General features: G+C 41.1%; 4 protein-coding genes across 9 annotated transcripts; 3 read left to right on the top strand and 1 right to left on the bottom strand.

Moving 5' to 3' along the window:
* The first annotated feature begins 182 nt into the window (after positions 1 to 182).
* On the top strand, positions 183 to 6,417 carry poldip3 (polymerase (DNA-directed), delta interacting protein 3). Of its 3 annotated transcripts, XM_046416331.1 has the most exons (11): positions 183 to 458; positions 1,252 to 1,358; positions 1,678 to 1,810; positions 2,024 to 2,099; positions 2,311 to 2,355; positions 2,508 to 2,585; positions 3,032 to 3,253; positions 4,073 to 4,150; positions 4,259 to 4,388; positions 4,660 to 4,726; positions 5,196 to 6,417. In XM_046416331.1, exons 1-11 carry the CDS (start codon positions 391 to 393, stop codon positions 5,410 to 5,412), a joined length of 1,221 nt encoding a protein of 406 aa, XP_046272287.1. In that variant the 5' UTR covers positions 183 to 390; the 3' UTR covers positions 5,413 to 6,417. The 3 variants fall into 3 exon arrangements, with proteins under 3 accessions (XP_046272287.1, XP_046272285.1, XP_046272286.1); XM_046416329.1 differs by having other exon boundaries at positions 188 to 458; positions 1,678 to 2,099; XM_046416330.1 differs by having other exon boundaries at positions 191 to 458; positions 1,252 to 1,352; positions 1,675 to 2,099.
* Positions 6,418 to 6,816: 399 nt separating this feature from the next.
* Positions 6,817 to 8,656, top strand: rrp7a (ribosomal RNA processing 7 homolog A). Its single transcript, XM_046416335.1, has 7 exons — positions 6,817 to 6,965; positions 7,183 to 7,325; positions 7,449 to 7,574; positions 7,664 to 7,787; positions 7,958 to 8,055; positions 8,141 to 8,348; positions 8,463 to 8,656. Exons 1-7 carry the CDS (start codon positions 6,902 to 6,904, stop codon positions 8,546 to 8,548), a joined length of 849 nt encoding a protein of 282 aa, XP_046272291.1. The 5' UTR covers positions 6,817 to 6,901; the 3' UTR covers positions 8,549 to 8,656.
* Positions 7,971 to 12,467, bottom strand: LOC124073810 (zona pellucida sperm-binding protein 4-like). 3 transcript variants are annotated; one of them, XM_046416328.1, is made up of 13 exons: positions 12,166 to 12,467; positions 11,911 to 12,035; positions 11,046 to 11,166; positions 10,661 to 10,795; positions 10,379 to 10,551; positions 10,161 to 10,240; positions 9,958 to 10,091; positions 9,695 to 9,878; positions 9,456 to 9,600; positions 9,304 to 9,373; positions 9,094 to 9,225; positions 8,848 to 9,007; positions 7,971 to 8,319 (listed from the first exon to the last, which is right to left on the bottom strand). In XM_046416328.1, exons 1-12 carry the CDS (start codon positions 12,356 to 12,358, stop codon positions 8,862 to 8,864), a joined length of 1,638 nt encoding a protein of 545 aa, XP_046272284.1. In that variant the 5' UTR covers positions 12,359 to 12,467; the 3' UTR covers positions 7,971 to 8,319; positions 8,848 to 8,861. The 3 variants fall into 3 exon arrangements, with proteins under 3 accessions (XP_046272284.1, XP_046272282.1, XP_046272283.1); XM_046416326.1 differs by having other exon boundaries at positions 9,094 to 9,228; positions 12,166 to 12,466; XM_046416327.1 differs by having other exon boundaries at positions 7,971 to 8,266; positions 9,094 to 9,228; positions 12,166 to 12,466.
* Positions 12,468 to 12,479: 12 nt separating this feature from the next.
* wbp2nl (WBP2 N-terminal like) lies at positions 12,480 to 17,496 on the top strand. Of its 2 annotated transcripts, XM_046416334.1 has the most exons (9): positions 12,569 to 12,619; positions 13,238 to 13,340; positions 13,793 to 13,901; positions 14,025 to 14,163; positions 14,384 to 14,476; positions 14,681 to 14,878; positions 15,428 to 15,541; positions 16,056 to 16,132; positions 16,241 to 17,496. In XM_046416334.1, the coding sequence occupies exons 2-9, from the start codon at positions 13,282 to 13,284 to the stop codon at positions 16,295 to 16,297; spliced, it is 846 nt and encodes a 281-aa protein (XP_046272290.1). In that variant the 5' UTR covers positions 12,569 to 12,619; positions 13,238 to 13,281; the 3' UTR covers positions 16,298 to 17,496. The 2 variants fall into 2 exon arrangements, with proteins under 2 accessions (XP_046272288.1, XP_046272290.1); XM_046416332.1 differs by lacking the exon at positions 13,238 to 13,340 and having other exon boundaries at positions 12,480 to 12,619.
* The last annotated feature ends 153 nt before the right edge of the window (positions 17,497 to 17,649 follow it).

Here is a 17,649-nt window from a genome sequence, read left to right as displayed (position 1 = left end):
GTAAATAATAATTTGTAGCGATAGAGAGCATAACAGTGTTCTGATGATGCAAACTACGCTCGTTGGGGAAAACCATTCAGCTTCTTGCGACTATTTAGTGCAAAGGCTCATGGGTATATTGGCATATAGCTTATGTCTAGAGTAATCGATAGCAGATTTAGCATTTGTCAGGGGACATTGTTTACTCCCTTGGTCAGTGTAGTTTGTATTTCAGCACTTCATCGATATCTATTCTTATTTTTGAAACGAAAAACAATGATCAAATAGTGGAATTTAAACGTATTAAACATCAGTTTCAAACAGCAAATATGTTGTCTGGCCCAAATCGGCTTCCGTAAGTTCAAGCTAAAATGTCTTAAGTACGCACGCGCTGGGAGGTAGTGTGAGAAAATGGCAGACGTCTCTTTGGATGAAGTGATACGACAGCGCGGTATTAATCTCAAGGCACCAACCAAAAGGTATTAAAGCTATCACTGCATTGATGGATGTTTGCTTACTGAGGACGCTGCAACTTTTTGTAACATTTTTGAAAGGATAATGAGTATCGAGAGCTATTTGTTGCTAGTTGGCTGTCGTAGGCTAACGCAGTAGTCGTAGGCGCAGTGGGCGCCTGATGCTGCCCACTGCTCCTGTGTGTGTTTCACTGCATGTAATTTGCTGGGTGTTGCATGTGTGTGTTCAACTAAGGATGGGTCAAATGCAGAAGACGAATTCAGTGTGTGTATGTAAAAATATATATACTGCCAATAAAGTTGATTCTTCTTCTTCTAGGCCCTCATAACACAAAGCTAGGTACGTTAGCTTACATCGTAAACGTTAGGCTAAATAGCAGACATTATCTGTAGGCCTTTACGTATGAAGTTATTCATTGCTAAATTAGGGAAATACGGGGGAATAACACAACAAAAGCCAGTTTGTTAACCTAACTGATATTTGGAAGTCGCAGTAGAGCAGAAATTTGAATGGATGCAGTTGTTTGCTTATGTTTGTAGCTTCACTCTCCAGGCTTAGCAAGTTAGCGAGCGACTTCTTATGTTGGCAACAAAGCAGATTTTTGCTGCTAAAAAATGAACTTTGCCATTGTGAGCTTTATTGTTAGTATATGGAAAATGTGGTTGATATTGGTTGGTATGGTTAGTATTTTGGAAAGTGTTCAAGGATTTCAAAACTTCTAAATGTTGAATTGAGCGTTAATGGGTGTTATACTGCCAGTGGGGAATGTCAAGAAATTTTGGTTTTCCTTTCTCTCAGGCCCATGTTTGGACGGGGTGCAGGAGGGATTGGCAAGAGCTTTGACGCTCGACAGAAGATTGGGGTTAATGATGTCAGACAGCGGCTCGGAGGAGGAGGAGGAGCAGGTAAGGACCACTATCATCATCATCATTATTATTATTATTATTATTATTATTGCTTTTATCTAAATCTTAAACCTTCACCATGTGTCTGTTTAGGTTTTGTTTATTGCCTTCTATTCAGTGTTTTGTTTTAAATGATTGTTAAGAACTTTGCAAACCTGTTTTTTGAAAGGTGCTATATAAATAACGTTGTTATTGCCTTGGCAAAATAATGTGCCAGTTTACTCATATCTTATATCAAGTGAAAAACAACTGATCAGATAGTTTTTAGTTTTGGACATTACTAAGTTCATCCTCCTGTCACCTTCCTGTCTTCCTTCAGGATTTCAAGTGAAAGACGCCAGAGAAAAGCTTGGTCAGAAAGATGCTCGCTTCAAAATCCGTGGCAGGGGAGGAGCAGGGGGAGTGCAGGATGCCCGTCAGATGATCAACTCACGCAAACAGGGGCAAAATCAGTTCAGTGTTCCGTCTCAGACCACACAAATGACAGCAGTAAAGCACCAGCTACAGAGCCAGACACTTGTGCCACAGATACAGATACACACTAACAACAATCTTGTCAGTGTGAACACAAGGCAGTTTGCCTCTAATGTACAAGGACTGAGCATGAGGGGCGGTGCAACACCACAGCTGAGCAATAATAAAAGAATGATGGATGCTCGTGACAGGCTGAGCCTCAAGAGAAGCATTGGAGGGACACAGACAGTTGCTGCACCACCCCTGAAAATAACCAAGACCATTCAGGTGAGGTTCAAATAAGTATCTTTCTTCTTCTTCTTCTTCCTTCCTTCTTTCTTTCTGACACAGCCTGCATATGACATTCATTTGAAGTTAAAGCGTAAATGCACATTGACAGCGGAGGCTTCAAGAATTTCCCTCCAGGGATTAATAAAGGAATTCTGATTCTGATTCTGACATGCTTACTGTAGTTAATGTTTGGCATCTATCTTTACAGCAACGTCCAGTGGGGATGTCAGGTGGAATCCGTGCAGCAACACAGGTTGATGAGATGTTTTTCTTTTTATGTTTACTCATTAAAAATTGAGGACAATTCGTATGTTTATAGAAATTTGTCTGAATGAGAACACGGTGTTTCACCTATGTAATGGCTAAGACTGTAAAACATAGTATTAACTTTTTTTTTTCCCACAGCCTGTCTCAAAGGAGCATGATGACATCTCCAGTAAACAAATAAAGATCACTACAGCTAATAGTATGCTACAGTCACGGGTAAGAGTTAGAGGTTTAAATTAATCTGCTTAAAAGTCTTTATTTACTGCTTAAATTATTCTCGTGTTTACTTCTTATATCTTCTATACCAACCATATTTATGGATCTCCATCTCCTCTATGTGTGCGGGTTAGTTTGATGTTAGGTGTGCAGAGATTATTGAATCAAAGAATTCCCCTTGCTGTATGAAGCCCTTTTCTCTTTCACACATAAATTGGGAATCTCTGCTTCTAGAGGAAGAAGGAGATATGAGACATCCAGGACCAACCTTGTTTTCAGTGCTTGTATTTTTTTTTTTTTTTTTTTTAAACAGAAAAAAATGAAAGAATCTCTGTTACTACAGGGAGGGATGTTAGTCTATCTGTAAAGCTTGGGTTTTATTTTTCACATCCAGTTTTCTGTTTCGTGTATGAAATTAAACTTTTCATTCCTTTTATTTTGCACAGTCTGGTGCAGCGGGCTCCACATTTTCCATGTCCGCACCAATCACCAAGGTGGTTAAAAATGATGCGTACACGGCCCCACGTCCCCCTGTTCCAGTGGCTCCCACTCGACCCAACCCCAGCATGGCTGCTGCCAGATCCTCAGCTGCAACTTTACAACCCGTCTCCAGGACTCTCCAGCAAAGCACAGCAGAAGCTACCACCACGACTCCTACTCCCCCTCAGGTAAACATCCCTGCTTGCAACTGTAGCTGTGTGTGCTTGTCTACACCTTTTAATTATTATTTGGTGTCATTTTCACTATTTGAGAATATTAAAAGTAACCAGCTAAGTTAAGATTGATTGAAATGCTTAGCCTGCCAGTGAATTAGAAATGCTTACACTGAGAATTGTTTGTTCTAACTCACTGTGGAACTAAGAAAGCCTCTGATTATTTATCAAGGACTCCCTTGGCTAACAATACTTTTTCCTCCACAGAGCAGTCCCTGGATTTGGTAATTTTGTGAGCAATAACATTAACTGTTGCAACAGTTGTAGATACGCTCTGAAGTAAAAATCAGACACGTATGCTTCAAAATGTTTTTCAGATAATTAATGTGATGTGGATATTCATCCCATGCTAGGAATTTAAGCCTATCCCCTACTTTATTTTTCCTGTTGTGCTTCCTCTTTCCCCACTCTTACAGTAAAAAGTTGACCTGGGTGCTTCAGTATTTGGTGTTTTCCCTGCTAATTAAATTCAGGATTTAATGCGAGTAGACTGTCATTTGATCCATGCAGAGAAAAAATAGGTGCGTCCTTGGTCATCGAAATGTTTCTTTACAAAGTCACCACTGGAGGATTGTGTTTGTAATGTAACCACAAACTGGATTTTGTGAACTGATCACATGATGGTGGCAAGATTGCAGTAGCTGTAATCGTTGGAATACATGGCTTATCAGGCTAAAACATTTGGCATGTTCCTTGCCAAGCTTGCTCCCATTGTTTCATGTCAGCCATTTTGATTGCATACGCTTAATAATGTGGTGTCATGTTTCTTTGTAGCCTGCTTTCAGTCCTTTGGAGGGGACAAAAATTACAGTTAACAACCTGCATCCCCGGGTTACTGAGGAAGACATAGTTGTGAGTAAATCCTTTTGTTATGTTTGATATTCAGTTGTGTGCTGAGTGCTGTGGTGCTATGATGACTCATTCAGTGTGTGTTTATACTCTCTATCTATTTGTCCACAGGAACTGTTCTGTGTGTGCGGGGCCTTGAAGCGAGCACGACTGGTGAAGGTGGGTGTGGCTGAAGTTGTGTTTGTACGTAAGGAGGATGCCGTGAGCGCATACAGGAAGTACAACAACCGCTGCCTGGACGGTGAGTGCCACTGGCAAGGACGCACACATGAAATGCCTCTATTGGTTTTGGGCTCTGACTTGTGTTTTACATGTAGGTCAATGACTACAGTACTGATGACATGTTTACTGGTTAGGGACATCATTGTCTATATTTGTTAAACCAAGGCCAACTTAGATTTAGTTCAGCATCACTGAGACTGCCCCAACAGGTTTGACGGCGTTTGGGTCTATGTCCTGTTTAATTATTATTATAATTATTATTTTAATCTTTTCTTCTTATTCACCTCCAGGCCAGCCTATGAAGTGTAACCTTCATATTCAGGGAAATGTCATCACTTCTGATCAGCCCATTCTATTGTAAGTAAGCCCGAAAGGCTTAATTCCTTCCTTCATTTCAAATTAATCTGTAGTGGGCTGTGTTTACATGTGCATACTTTATTTTGCATATTTCCCATGAGCTGTAATTTGCTTCAAACCCGAATGATTGAAATTCATTTATTTCTTTCTAAGTACAATGAATAGTGACATTGTTTCTACTAAATTTGCAAGTAATCATCTGCAAATACTCTCCTGTGTCTATCCAGGGAGGATTAATTCAGTCTTCCTTGAACTGAAGCATCTCGGTGTTTGACAAACTATTTAGTGGTACACTGAGCTGTGGTACATTTGGTGATTGCATTATTGAGTTCAAGCTATGGATATTGTGTTTCTTCTTGACCACACACAATTTTGATTTAAGTTTAAATATGGCTTGAGTCTCAAGGAATGTAAGGCTCTTGGCAAAATGACCATGTTTTCTTGGACATCCATCCCTTTTCCCCTACAGGAGGCTCAGTGACACTCCAGGCACAGGCAGTGGTACAAAAAAAGACGGTCTGCCCTCATCCTTAACTCGTCCCGCCGGTCAGCGAGCCTCATCTCAGCCCACTCCAGAGGTGGACCCCCAGACTATCCTCAAGGCTCTGTTCAAATCCACTGCGCAGTCCACCTCCACCACTGAGCCCCCCAGCTCACAGGCCACTGCCTTTCGCATCAAGATATAGCTTTTGTCTAGTGTGAATACACTGTCTGTTCATAAATGTGTAACTGCATTGTCAGTGTTCACATACAAACTGTGTTTTTCACATTGACAGCAGGCAGCACGTGTTGTCTCATATGAAGCTGATTTTTACTCATTTGATATACATGACTTCTCTGAACGTGAAATTCATGGATACGCAACATCTTGTTTTCAGCTATGTGGTATCCAAATGTCACCAGTTTGTCCCTGAGATGGAGCAGTGGAAAGAAGCAAGATGTGATTTGTTGTTTTAATTCAGTGTATTTGGGGAGTTCCAAGTCAAATTGAATGCGTAGGGATGCTTTGTTTTGTTTGTTTTTTTTATTTTTGTCAATTCTATTCCAGCGCATTTAGACATGTTAAGTTGTTTTAATACTCCAATTTAACTCCACTTTACCCCACCCCACATGTCCAACAAAGGATGGGAAGAAAAGCTGTAAAAGATTAATTGACAGATACCAAGCAGCATTGTCATTTTTAAAAGATACAGTGTGTTGAAGGTCCTGTGCGTCCACACAGGTGTGTTTGGTTATATTGTCTTTAACTCTTTTTGAATTTTCTGTGGGTGTACAGACCATTCAAGTATACCAAGATAGCAGATACCATATTGCTGATTAGGTAGTACAGTGAGGTTGCCCTCAGCAAGTCCTGACCGCAACTCTGCCTAACTTCAGCCTGAGAAAAGGTCTTCCCTACACGAAATAACTGAACACATTTGTGTGAGTAAATCTGGGATGGTTCAAAACCGCCGTCATGCTATGTTGATTTTTTTGTTTTCACCATCCTTGTGGCATACAGATCTTGTGTGCTCTGTTAGTGACGGGTTTTGAAGCAGTATATGTTCATTTCTTTCTAGTACACATTACACTCAATTTATTTTCAAGGACTGTAAATTACATTATGTTCCTTTATTGGTATGTCAGTCAAGAAGAGATTAGAGAGGTCAGACCTGTCTGTGAAATGTCACCATTAAATATTTAGCTTTGTAGATGTTGCCTGAGACTCCTCATTCCTGTCTGCTGCATGATTTTTATAGTAGTTCATGTTATATACAAACAGCATTTAGTTTCTAAAAAAAAAGACTAGTAATGAAATCATACATTGGTCAAGTGATATCACAGTTTGTCCTGCTCCTCCCATTATAGATCTAAAACTAAAACCCATCAGTAAAGTAAAGTATTTTCCAGCTGGGAAGCTCTATACCTAATGTGCTCAAAATTAACGTGTACTTAAGGGGACATTTCAGAAGTTAAATCGAAAAGTTGTAACTTGTTTGACATGGCTGTATTTTAAATAGATCCATGGTTAAAAATATATATGCTCCCTTCATTATATTGATAGTGCTTGTTTAGTATATTTAACCTTGTGTATATACTCGTTCGGGTTGTGGTTATTTTTAAAACAAAAAAGGAAGGAAATTGAAATTGGTACTTGGCTTAAGTTGTACTTCCGGTGTGAAAGGTCGCACCAAGATGGCGCCGTCCAAGAAGAAACATGCTAGTAGCCAGTGTTGTATTATTCCTGGAGGATTTACAGGTAATATTTGACAAAATCCTAATTTCGACTTGTCAGTAACATACATACTTATCCCCGGACAGAAGTTTGCTTGTCATTGTACACGGTTTGACTGGTTACTGACCCGTATTGCCCTACTGGCCTTTGACGCAGGAATCAATTGCTGATTACAGATACTTTACTGAGCGACGTTCATGTGTTGGCTTGAAGTTTATTTTTTTTCTGTTTCTCTTCGCAGTGCTGTCCTTACAGTTCAGTTCCGACAGCGCTGCACAGCACAGGCTGTATGTGAAAGAGCATAAAGTACGAGCAGAGAGGAACTCACGCAGACCTCTGGACCGGACTTTGTTTGTGCTCAACATCCCTCCGTACTGCTCGGAGGTACAGTTTATGAAGCTAAATGGCTAACTGGCTTGTGTTTGTTAACGACGTCATTACATTTTTAATTTTAGAAATACAGAATAGGACTCTTGCAGATTTTCAATCCTGCTGTTTGTGTTTCAGGCCGTTGTCACAGAACTGTTCTCGCAGTTTGGCTGTGTTCAGTCCGTGGAGCTGAGAGACCACCCTGGCTCCTTTCAGGAGTCAGGACCCAAGCTGTCCAAGTTTTTCAAACCAGTTGCAAAGCAGGTGAGTTCTTTCTGCTGTAACTGTGTTACTTGTGAACAGTGTAATTCAGGTCGTTAATTTTACCTTTTGTGTCTGTTTGTCCCTCCCAGGGTTTCAAAGTTGGCTACATTGTGTTCCAAAGTTCCTCAAGTTTGTCAGCAGCCAAATCACACCCATATAATGTGCCTTTGGTGGTCTGCACAGAGCAGCGTACAGTGAGCACAGGAGTACAGAGTGAGTGACGACACAGTGATGCATCCATTTTTATTAATGCAAGATTCAATATTATTTCATTTTATGTAACCTAAGTGTTACTGTTTCAGTATGAGCTGGGTCCTTGTTGATCAAACATATTCAACTCAGAGTCACAACATATTCTTATGTTGCATGTTGTCTTATCACAGAATGGATTCAGAATTACACGGAGTCCTTTATTCAGCCAGACAAAATGCAACAGATAGTCGACTCATTTATGGAAGACTATGACAAACGGAAAGAAGAGGTGAGAATTCTACAGCCCTTCCTTCAGTATCGCCCACCCATCGGGTCCACAAAGCCTCAACTTGCAATTGTTTCCCTTGTCACAGGATGCAGAGAGGCAAAGGAAGGCAGCTGAGCAGCAACAAGAGGATGAAGAGGGCTGGGTGAAAGTCACAAAAGGACCGAAGGGCGCCAAGGCCCGTCCCCACACTGAGGCAGCCAACCAAAGGACTCTACAGAAAGAGATGAGGAAGAAGAAGAGGAAGGAGCTCCTGAACTTCTACACCTGGCAGCACAGAAACACACAGAAAGAACGTGAGTTGACAATTTCATTTGTCTCTTCATCTGAAGGCTAGAATTTGCCTTTAATTTTTAGTGGAGATTGGGAGGCCTTGTAAAATAAAGTTTTTTTTTGTTTCTTCTTTTCAGATATTGCTGAACTAAGAAAGAAGTTTGAGGAGGATAAACAGAGAATAGCTCTGCTGCGGGCACAGAGAAAGTTCAGACCGTACTGAGTAAACTACACTGCTTTTTCTGTACTCATTTTACTGCATTTGTGTGTGTTAGGGACATTGTCAACCAGAGCATTTTTGTGTTAATAAACTATCATTTGGATTTACTTGTTTTCATGTTCACTGAATTAATTACCAGCACCTGACAAGAGATGAATGACTTTTGGGAAATCATCAGTATTGTGACATGTTGACTTTTCACTAGCTCTGGGATCCATTTCAATCATTGTTTTGGATTTTATGATCAAGAACAACCCACCCTGATGTAAAGTAGAGCAAAACAAGTTTGAATTCAAATTTACAAAATGTTTTATCGTCATCGGTTGTTGTCAACTTGTGCGTCACAAGCTTGCTGTGCTTCTGCCTTCTGCCACTTCCTGATGCTTGACCACACAGCGAACAGCAGAGTCAATAGCAGGGCAGCACCAACACCAGAGAGCATATACACCGTCACCTGAAACACTGAGGAACAGAGAAGAACAATAAATTCAAGTATTGCCATTGGTCCATCACATAGGAACTATCATTTTGTGCTGAGCAGAACTTACTTGTGTTCTGTTTCACACACGGAGCGTCCCCCAGTTCAGTGTTGTTCTGTCCCAGGAGCAGTGGCCCTAAAGAGACCAGCTGGACCTGGTCAGACTGAGACGTTGCCTCTCTTCTCTGTCTCTCACCCTCAGCTGCTGTGGGAGGAGAGACACAAGATTAGCAGATTACACATACAGTGTACGAGCTGAAACATACTGCAATATACTCACAAATTATGGTGCAGCTTTGTGCACAGTCAGCATCATTTGTGCAGATTTCCACCCAACAGTAGAAGTATATCTAAGCAGGAGATTACACATAGCCATGTCTGCAAAGATGCACACTTGTATACTAATGAAATATGTAGATGAGGTGAGCTCACTTCCTCCACACTCGGATGGCCTGTGTGAGGGTCCACAAAGGCAAAGGTCTTGACATCAAACCTCCTGACTTGGGAGTGGGAGGTGGTCTTCCCCTGGCTGTCCACAGGGACAGAGCTTCTCATGTTGTCCAAAGGGTTGGGACATCTGTCCAGGAGGACAAAGAAAATGTCAGCAGCTCAGTAAATTATGCACATCATTTCAATATCTCAGGTGGCCCCTGTGATTGCCTCCACATTACCCGTCATAGAGAAGTGTCCACACAGAGTGTCTAGATGCAGGGTAGGCAAAGCAATCCCTTACACGCAGGGAAAGTGTAGGATCTGGGGACGGCTGGGCAATGGAAATCTCCACGTAAGCAGCTTTACGCAGGGGCAAGGTCAATGGAAGCTGGTCCTCAGGAAAGAAGGATGTGAAAGATGCATCTAGAGGAGCAAATAATACCAACACTAAGATTTTGCTCGAAGGACTTGACAATGCAAAACCCACTCTCCATTTTATTACCTCTAGCTATTCTCATCTGCACTCTGATGGCTCCCAGTGCAATCACAGGTGGTGGGTTGGTCACTGCATACAAGGACCGCAAGTCTGCTGCACGCTTTAAATCTGATGCCTCATATTCACACTGGACCTGGAGGCTTAAAATCCCATCCTGATCAGTACATTTGTCACCACCAGTTTACAAGTGTACAGGTGATGTAACTCACCTGAATGGTGATTTTTTTGTGAAACTGTTTGTATGCAGCTCCTCCACTTCTACATCATAGATGCTCACTGTTCCATCTACCTAAAAGTCAGACAGAGGTAAAGTATAAACTGTGTAAAACAGTTTTAAACTCCATGTGCAACTAAAATGTTCAGTCTCTGTCTAACTTTAATAGCAACCCACATGTGACCGATTTGCATGCCAAACTCTTTGAATTACCTTCACTTTTGCACCACAGTCCGTGACTCCAATCTTGAAGACGGCCGTGTCTGGGGTGCTGATGACAGGGAGGCACTGTGGCTGATCCTTTACTATGAGACTGCTGGGATCAATGGGCAGCTCTGTGTCTGTGGCCTTTACCGAGAACACAAAATGTCCATCCATAGAGCAGGCTAGAGATTGTCCACACACAAGAATACGTTAGCCGTTTTTACACTCCTGCGCTTATATTCCTCAGCACAGAATCCCCTAAATGTGTAATGTGTCAAATGCCAGTCTTACAGTTGAGTCTATAGTAGCAGCTTAAATCATGATCATCATAGCAGCATCCTAGTTCGTAGCAGGCATCACTAGAAATGCTTGGAGGGCCACAGTTCACTCGTAAAGCTCTTTCTATGTCACAGTTTCCAGGTAAAGCTGAAGAGAAGAGACAGTTTTTAGGTTCCTGAATAGGTACAGTAAAACTTTTACGCAAAGACACTCTGTATTGTAAATAACCTGTGAGATGATAGCACTTATGTAAAGAAATTCTTCAGAACTCTTCAGAACTTTTACTACATACACACACATATATATATATATATATATATATATATATATATATATATATATATATATATATATATATATATTACATATAAAAAAAGATGTCAGTGACTCCACTCACCTGTGGGGATACGCTGAGCCCTCTCGCTGGGTCTCTTTATCAGAGGACAGCTGATATTCACCCTGAACCATCGATCCTCTCCTCTCAGCTGCACCTGCAGAGGGATGACCACTTTGCTGCCCTGAGGATCAAAATTCGTCACAATGTGAATAATAACAAAGTACAACAGCTTTAAATGAGAACAAGAATAAGAATTGTGTATCATACTGTGATTTAATCACACAAGTCTATAAGTACCTACTGTCATCAAATTCACACATTAGTTAGATTAATTGGTCTCCATTTCCACATTTGAGCAATTTGCTTGTCCTCACCTGCTTGTTTTACATCTTAGCTGTGTGTTTGTGTCCCTGACCACATTAGGGACTGTACAAGGAGTGAGACTGTGCAGGAGTTATGGGTTTGTCTTTTTTAGTGAAAGGAAGTTGGTCTAAATCGTTGGGAAAGTGAAGGGAGGGTCTTTATTGAATGCTGTCTCTCCAGACAAAATGTTATGTCATCTTTACATCAGCTCTAACTTTCACTTTACTCTGCATCTTAACAGAAAGCATTAGATACTGCTAATGTGTCATATAAACTAACACGAACAGCTGTTGGTTAAAACAAATAAGAAATGAAATATTCATTTTGTTATGTTTCATAATTTTAATAATTTGGCCACTTGCCAATTCCACTGCAAATGTATAATTTGATGTTGAACACAACATTGGACTCTAAATTGGAGCAAACCATCATCTACTCTTCACTCAAATAGGAAGGTGTTAGTATTTTTCCCTTTGTCAAAGGGAAGGTCCAGGGAAAGGGCAGGGAAAGGACCTTACTTTTTATATCAACCCAATAATTTTGGTACAGTCCCTTATTTTACCTCAATCTGTGCATAGCAGCTGTCATATCTGCTGAAGAAAGAGAGGCTCTGGTTTTTCTCTCTGCCCAGGCTCACTCCACAAGACCCCTCAGACTGAGGCACTGGGAGTGTGGCCCCCGTCGTGTCTGAGAAAACAGTAACAGCACAAACAATGCTGAGAGTTGAGAATGCTTTTGAAACAAAACCACCGAGTGAACATGATTTCCGACCATTTTACCAGCTATCTTAGTGGTTATTACACAACTAAGATCTTACCTTTAACGTGTAAATTACTTTTGACCAGCGGGCTAAAAACAGCTTTCATCCTCCGGGCGGAGCAGGTGACTCTCGGCAGGGCGAGCTGCTCGGTTGTTTTCTTTGTCTGCGCGGTCGTGAAACACCAACAGTGCTGAGCCATGAAGGCAAACATGAAACAAGTCAAATAAAGTTTTGCCAAATGACAATTCATCTTATAGTTTATATGTTTTGGCTAATACTGTTTAGGCCCCAGAAATATCAGGTCCTGCTCTGACGCAGAAAAACTGTCACGTGAGTTCTGTTAATTAGCGTTAATTAGTGTGAAGCTTGCTGCAGCCGAAAGCAGAGGAAGAGTCATGTGTGCGCATGTGCTCATTGTTGTTCGCGTAATGAAAATGTTGAATAGATGTCATAATCTTATTCGTCCACCTGTGTGCCCTGAGAGCTGGACAGAACAGGACAGAATATGCTGGTAAGTAATGAAAAGGTCAATGTTTAAATAAAACATATCATGCATGCATGGCCCAACGTATCCCCAAGGAGACAGTAAATGAAATCATTGCGTAACTCAAAGGCCTTGCCAACCTCATCCCCTCTACCCTTTCCTGTGGCAGTGCTTGTACCCAACTATTACGTAAGTAATCTTAAACCTTTGCTCACTGCTGCATCCTGACAGTCTTACAAACGGATGTCCATTTATGCTGACCTGATACATCTCTGATCACTATTAAAGATCCACATTTCATGAAGTAATTGGTATTGAAAATGAGTGCATGAACAGGTTGGGCGCCTCTTGGGCAGGCTGTCACCTACTTCATAAATCATATAATCTGATATGAATGAGAATTGGCTCCGTGATGCCATCAGGACATATGAACACTCACCTCACATGCTGAGGTCAAAACTTTTATTGAGCCTAGCCTGTAGCCATTTACAATCGATCAGACCTCAGACAATGATCGTACATAGCCAGATATCAACAGTGTGTATGCTAATGATGTTTGCCGTCCCATGGTAAATCACGAGTTGTCTGATGGTGTCGTGACGTAACGCCAGTGACGTTTCTCGGTCATTCCCGTTGGGCTGACAGACTTTAGCACGGGAAAAGGAGGACAGAAGACGTCTGACACAAATATGGCTTTGAATCGGAATCATTCGCAAAACGGCGGCGTTTTGGTCAACAACGGAGAAAGGTATGTTCATCATATTACGTCTATGTGTTTATTTTATCAGCTAGCCAGCTGTCGCCCATCCTCTTCGCTTGTTTACTTTCTACTTTCCAGTGCGTAGTCAACATAATGCTAACCAGCTGCTAGCCTCCCGCTAGCTGGCCTGGTTAATATTAGCATAGCTAACACATCTGTTCCATTGTCGACGTTGCGTTAGCTGCGCAGGTCATTTCGGGGAAAACGTTATCTTTACTGTTTAAACAGGATTAGCATAATATTGTCAATTACTTAAATGTGTCCTCATATCTTGACAGTTGATCTCAGCAATATGGCTAACGTTAGCCGACTATCAAAACAGGAAGTAGCCGATGACTTTCGTTTGGATGTTGACATCTTGTTAAACTAAAAATTTCATCAGAGTAATGTTGGTTAACTACACGTTTCTTAATTTTCACATGCTGCTTTTTTCCCCTCAGTGTTTTAAGGGAATGTAAGAATGTGGAGCTGTCATTCAGCGAAGTCACCTGCAAGACAGACCTGCTGAAGGGGACCAAAAAGGGCACTGTTTACCTCACACCATACAGGGTACAGCCAACATATATTCAATATACACAACATTGCTGCAGCCAGCTTCTATGAAAAGTTGGCAGCTTATGTTCATACATCACGTTGTAACTCTCTTCTCTCGGTCTTCATTCACTGGCTTAGTTGCTGTTTGTGTCCAGTAACTCCAAGGATTGCCTGGGTTCAGCCATGTTCCCCTATTATCTAATGAAGGGCTGCAGCATTGAGCAGCCAGTCTTTGCAGCCAACTACATTAAAGGGACAGTGTTAGCAGAACCTGGTGGTAGGTGGCTTTTTGTTTTTATTCTTAACCACTAATGACTTCATTTATTTGATTTTCTGTCTGTGATAGTAATTTGTTTCAGAAAATGGTCGTAGTCATATGGTAACACATAGTAGATAGTAGGTAGATTATCTTACTTGTCACTTCTGTTGACATTCACAGTAAAACACAAGAGTAGCTTTTTTGTATTTATTCTAAATGGAGTTGTCACTCTCATAAGGTGGCTGGGAGGGACAGGCTCATTTCAAGATGTCATTCCCCAGTGGAGGAGCCATTGACCTGGGACAGTATCTCTTCAAACTGGCCACAAATGGTTTGTATACTAGTTTGCTTATTCACTGTGTCCTACACTGACCCAAACAGTACCTCTTAAAGAGTAATCCCATTCCTTTAGATATTGTATAGATAAAGTAAGCATTTGCAAAACTTCTGTGAGTGAGTGAGTCCACACACCCATGACCTTTGGATAGTCTTGTTCATTTGTTGCTAAAGAACTTTTTATCTTGATGTGTTTCAGCTTCTCGTGCTGCTCCTCCCCAAAATGGTGCTCCTTCATATGGTTATCCTTCCCCTGGGATGATGAATGGCTATGGCCCACCTCCACCTGCTCCTCCCAGCTATCCTTACCCACCTCCTCCCCAGCAGAATGGATTCTACCAGGGCCCCCCTCCTCCTGCTGGCAACATGGGATACCCCTGCCCAACAGCCGCTGCAGGTATAGAATTCAGTAATTTGTAATTTGACATGTGTGTGTCAGACTCTACTGTGAAGGTGCACGTGATAAATGATGTGTAGTGCTGCTAAAAAGTTGGTAATGGGACAAATTGGAATTCAGCACAGTACCATTTTCACATTTATTATCACTAAATGGAAATAGATATGTAAATGTAGTCTTCTAAAATAATCTGTATGTAAGGTCCACTTACAATCTTTTCTGTAGGTTTCTTTCACTTTCTTTTTGTCATTTTTTCGCTTTCATAGTCCACGAATGATTTTTGATAGTGTTTTGCCTTAAGGTTATGTTTCCCTGCATGTACACGCAGTGCTCCACACACATTTGTTTTTCGCCAAATGTCCTCATTGCACATAAGTAAAAATCCTTGAGGCACAAATAATACTGCAGTTCCTCTCTCCCCATTAGCATTTGTTTTGTTTTTTCTCATTTCTCTTGCTTTTTTCTCTTTGCTGTGTAACACACTGTCCACACATTGTCCTTTGACCTTGAATCTCCATCTTTTTTTCCTGTCAATCCTTCGTGTTCCAGGAATGTACCCATCTGGTTTTGACTACATGGCTCCACCTCCTCCCTACCCTGGGCCACCCCAAAATTGGGCTGCAACCCCCCCAAACTGGACAGCAACAGCACCACCACCTCCAGGTCTGTTTCCCTCCCTCTGTCGCTCTCTGTCTCTATTTTTTCCTCTCTGTATGTCTGTGTCACTGCACCCGTCAGATCTTATCTGTCTGCCTCAAAGTGAATCACGGCACCAAAAAAAAGGGGTGCTGATGTCTCATCCGCTACACATCAAAATTACAAAGGATCAGCGATCTCCCCTATTGCTCTCCATTGCCACTCTCTTTTCTAGCACCCTGTGGATTTCAGTGAAAACAGTTTCACCCTGTACATGGGGTGAGCTTATCAGTTTGGCATATCTCTGTTTTAGTTTGAGTAGGACTTTTGCCTCTGTACATCCCCAGGGGGTGCCAGTGGATTTTGTCTTGAGGATTCCTGAAGCTGTCAGTTGTTGTGCTTCATATGACTAATACTGGGCTCCTTGCATCAGTTCTCCTTACAATTTTAGGAGCTGTAGCCTCTGTTCCCAGATATGTTCAGTGGTCATTACCGTCTGTATTTATCTCCCTGTCTTTGTCACATCTCATTTTATGCACAGGTAACTCCAAGGCGGCCGAAGCAGCAGGCAGCGCATATTACAATCCCAGCAGTCCACACAATGTCTACATGCCCATGGTAAGCTGCTTTGCTTGTCTTCTCCTCAGCTCAAGTTGCATACAAGTGATATGTGAGCCTTCCTTTAGTGGCAGTTGTACAATGTGTTGTTCCTTTATTCCTGTGCAGGAGCGGCCTCCACCATATGCACCTTATCAAGACTCTCCTGACAAGAAGCACAACTAAGGCTCAGACACCAACATGTCAGTGACACAATTTATTCTTAAATGAGGACTAATGTCAGTGGATATCTACTTGATTGTAGACTACAGAAAATAAAATGAAAGTAGTAGAGGACTCAAAGACATCATCTTTTAAATACCGTATACCCTTTCACTTAAGTTCAGTTAAAATGATTGACAACTTGTTAGTCTAGTTTTGCTGAAGCTTATCATTATTAACATTCTCCGTGATGAGACTATCTAATACTTTCGGCACATAGGTACAGGGACCTAAATGATCTTTGTTTAGAGCTGAAAAGAGGAGACAGTATGGGGAATGTATTTTTCAAGAAGGATTTGTTACCAAAACATTTTGTAGCAATTTCTTGATTGTGGTTCCTATAGTTACCATATAGCTACTCCTATTATAAAAGGTAAAGTATTTTTGCAGTATCATTAACAGTACCTTGTGTGTTTCCTATATAGCAGTTATGCATTGAGTAATTGTTCACATATGAAACCAGAACTGGATTGAAAAGTGTTCAGTCATAGAGCGTCTGACTGATTCTCATAATATTTCTACGGATTAAAGTTCCCTTACGATCAGATTTACATTATAATTCGGCTCAGATCTCACAGTGTCAATCCCTCAGTCATAATTTAATATGTAAAGGAGTGTTTCTTTTTTTTATGAAAATGAGCAGCATCAGACAGACAGATTTCTTACATAACAAGCCTTTATGTGCAATATCTGAACCTCACATAAAGAGGTCATAGGTGAGGGCTGGGGTTACCTGAATGACCCTGTGCTCTACTCCTAGCTTCTATTGTATTCATGTATGCAAAGCCAAGCTGAAACCAGAACTCTGCTCTCTGTGTAATTACACCAGTGTGGGGTTACAGGGCCACAGCGTTACATTAAAGGCCCATCAGTGTTTTACCTGCTGTTAAAACCTCTGAATGAAAACCATTTATTCTTGATTAAAGTGAGGTGAGGCGCTGACAGGCTGTATAATTGCAACCCCCCTCCATTGGGCATCAGTCAACACCTGTTTGAGGAACTCTTTGAACACAGTTGCAATGGGTAGAGATTTAGTTTTTTTCTGGTTTGTTTTAATTTGCTTAAATTAATCAAATGTCTGTATATTAATCTCTCTTTTGCAGTTCTTATTCCTCTGGCTGAATTTTGTCAATTAAAATTAATAAATGACTCTTGGCCTTTGATATTTTTGTCATTTATCTGATCTTTCTGAGTTTGACACACTGAATGCTCTCCAAATTTAACATATTTGCGTAATCCTCATACTTAAAACCCCTTAACCGGCTTAAATGTGTAATTGACATTTACTGAATGATTGCTGCACTTTATTCATCAGA

Source organism: Scatophagus argus, chromosome 16 (genome assembly GCF_020382885.2).
Source record: "Scatophagus argus isolate fScaArg1 chromosome 16, fScaArg1.pri, whole genome shotgun sequence".
Lineage (NCBI taxonomy): Eukaryota > Metazoa > Chordata > Actinopteri > Scatophagidae > Scatophagus > Scatophagus argus.
This window is presented reverse-complemented; position numbering and strand designations above follow the sequence as displayed.

Coding starts and splice junctions, on each gene's coding strand:
- poldip3 (XM_046416329.1), top strand. CDS start 391: ATGGCAGACGTCTCTTTGGATGAAGTGATACGACAGCGCGGTATTAAT. Junction 3,254..4,072: donor CGACTCCTACTCCCCCTCAG/GTAAACATCCCT, acceptor GTTTCTTTGTAG/CCTGCTTTCAGTCCTTTGGA. Junction 4,727..5,195: donor TCTGATCAGCCCATTCTATT/GTAAGTAAGCCC, acceptor TTTCCCCTACAG/GAGGCTCAGTGACACTCCAG.
- rrp7a (XM_046416335.1), top strand. CDS start 6,902: ATGGCGCCGTCCAAGAAGAAACATGCTAGTAGCCAGTGTTGTATTATT. Junction 8,056..8,140: donor ATGACAAACGGAAAGAAGAG/GTGAGAATTCTA, acceptor CCCTTGTCACAG/GATGCAGAGAGGCAAAGGAA. Junction 8,349..8,462: donor CAGAAACACACAGAAAGAAC/GTGAGTTGACAA, acceptor TCTTCTTTTCAG/ATATTGCTGAACTAAGAAAG.
- LOC124073810 (XM_046416326.1), bottom strand. CDS start 12,358: ATGAATTGTCATTTGGCAAAACTTTATTTGACTTGTTTCATGTTTGCC. Junction 9,374..9,455: donor GCCATCCGAGTGTGGAGGAA/GTGAGCTCACCT, acceptor TCTCCTGCTTAG/ATATACTTCTACTGTTGGGT. Junction 9,008..9,093: donor GTGTGTGAAACAGAACACAA/GTAAGTTCTGCT, acceptor TCTGTTCCTCAG/TGTTTCAGGTGACGGTGTAT.
- wbp2nl (XM_046416332.1), top strand. CDS start 12,504: ATGTGTGCGCATGTGCTCATTGTTGTTCGCGTAATGAAAATGTTGAAT. Junction 12,620..13,792: donor GAACAGGACAGAATATGCTG/GTAAGTAATGAA, acceptor TTTTCCCCTCAG/TGTTTTAAGGGAATGTAAGA. Junction 16,133..16,240: donor ACAATGTCTACATGCCCATG/GTAAGCTGCTTT, acceptor ATTCCTGTGCAG/GAGCGGCCTCCACCATATGC.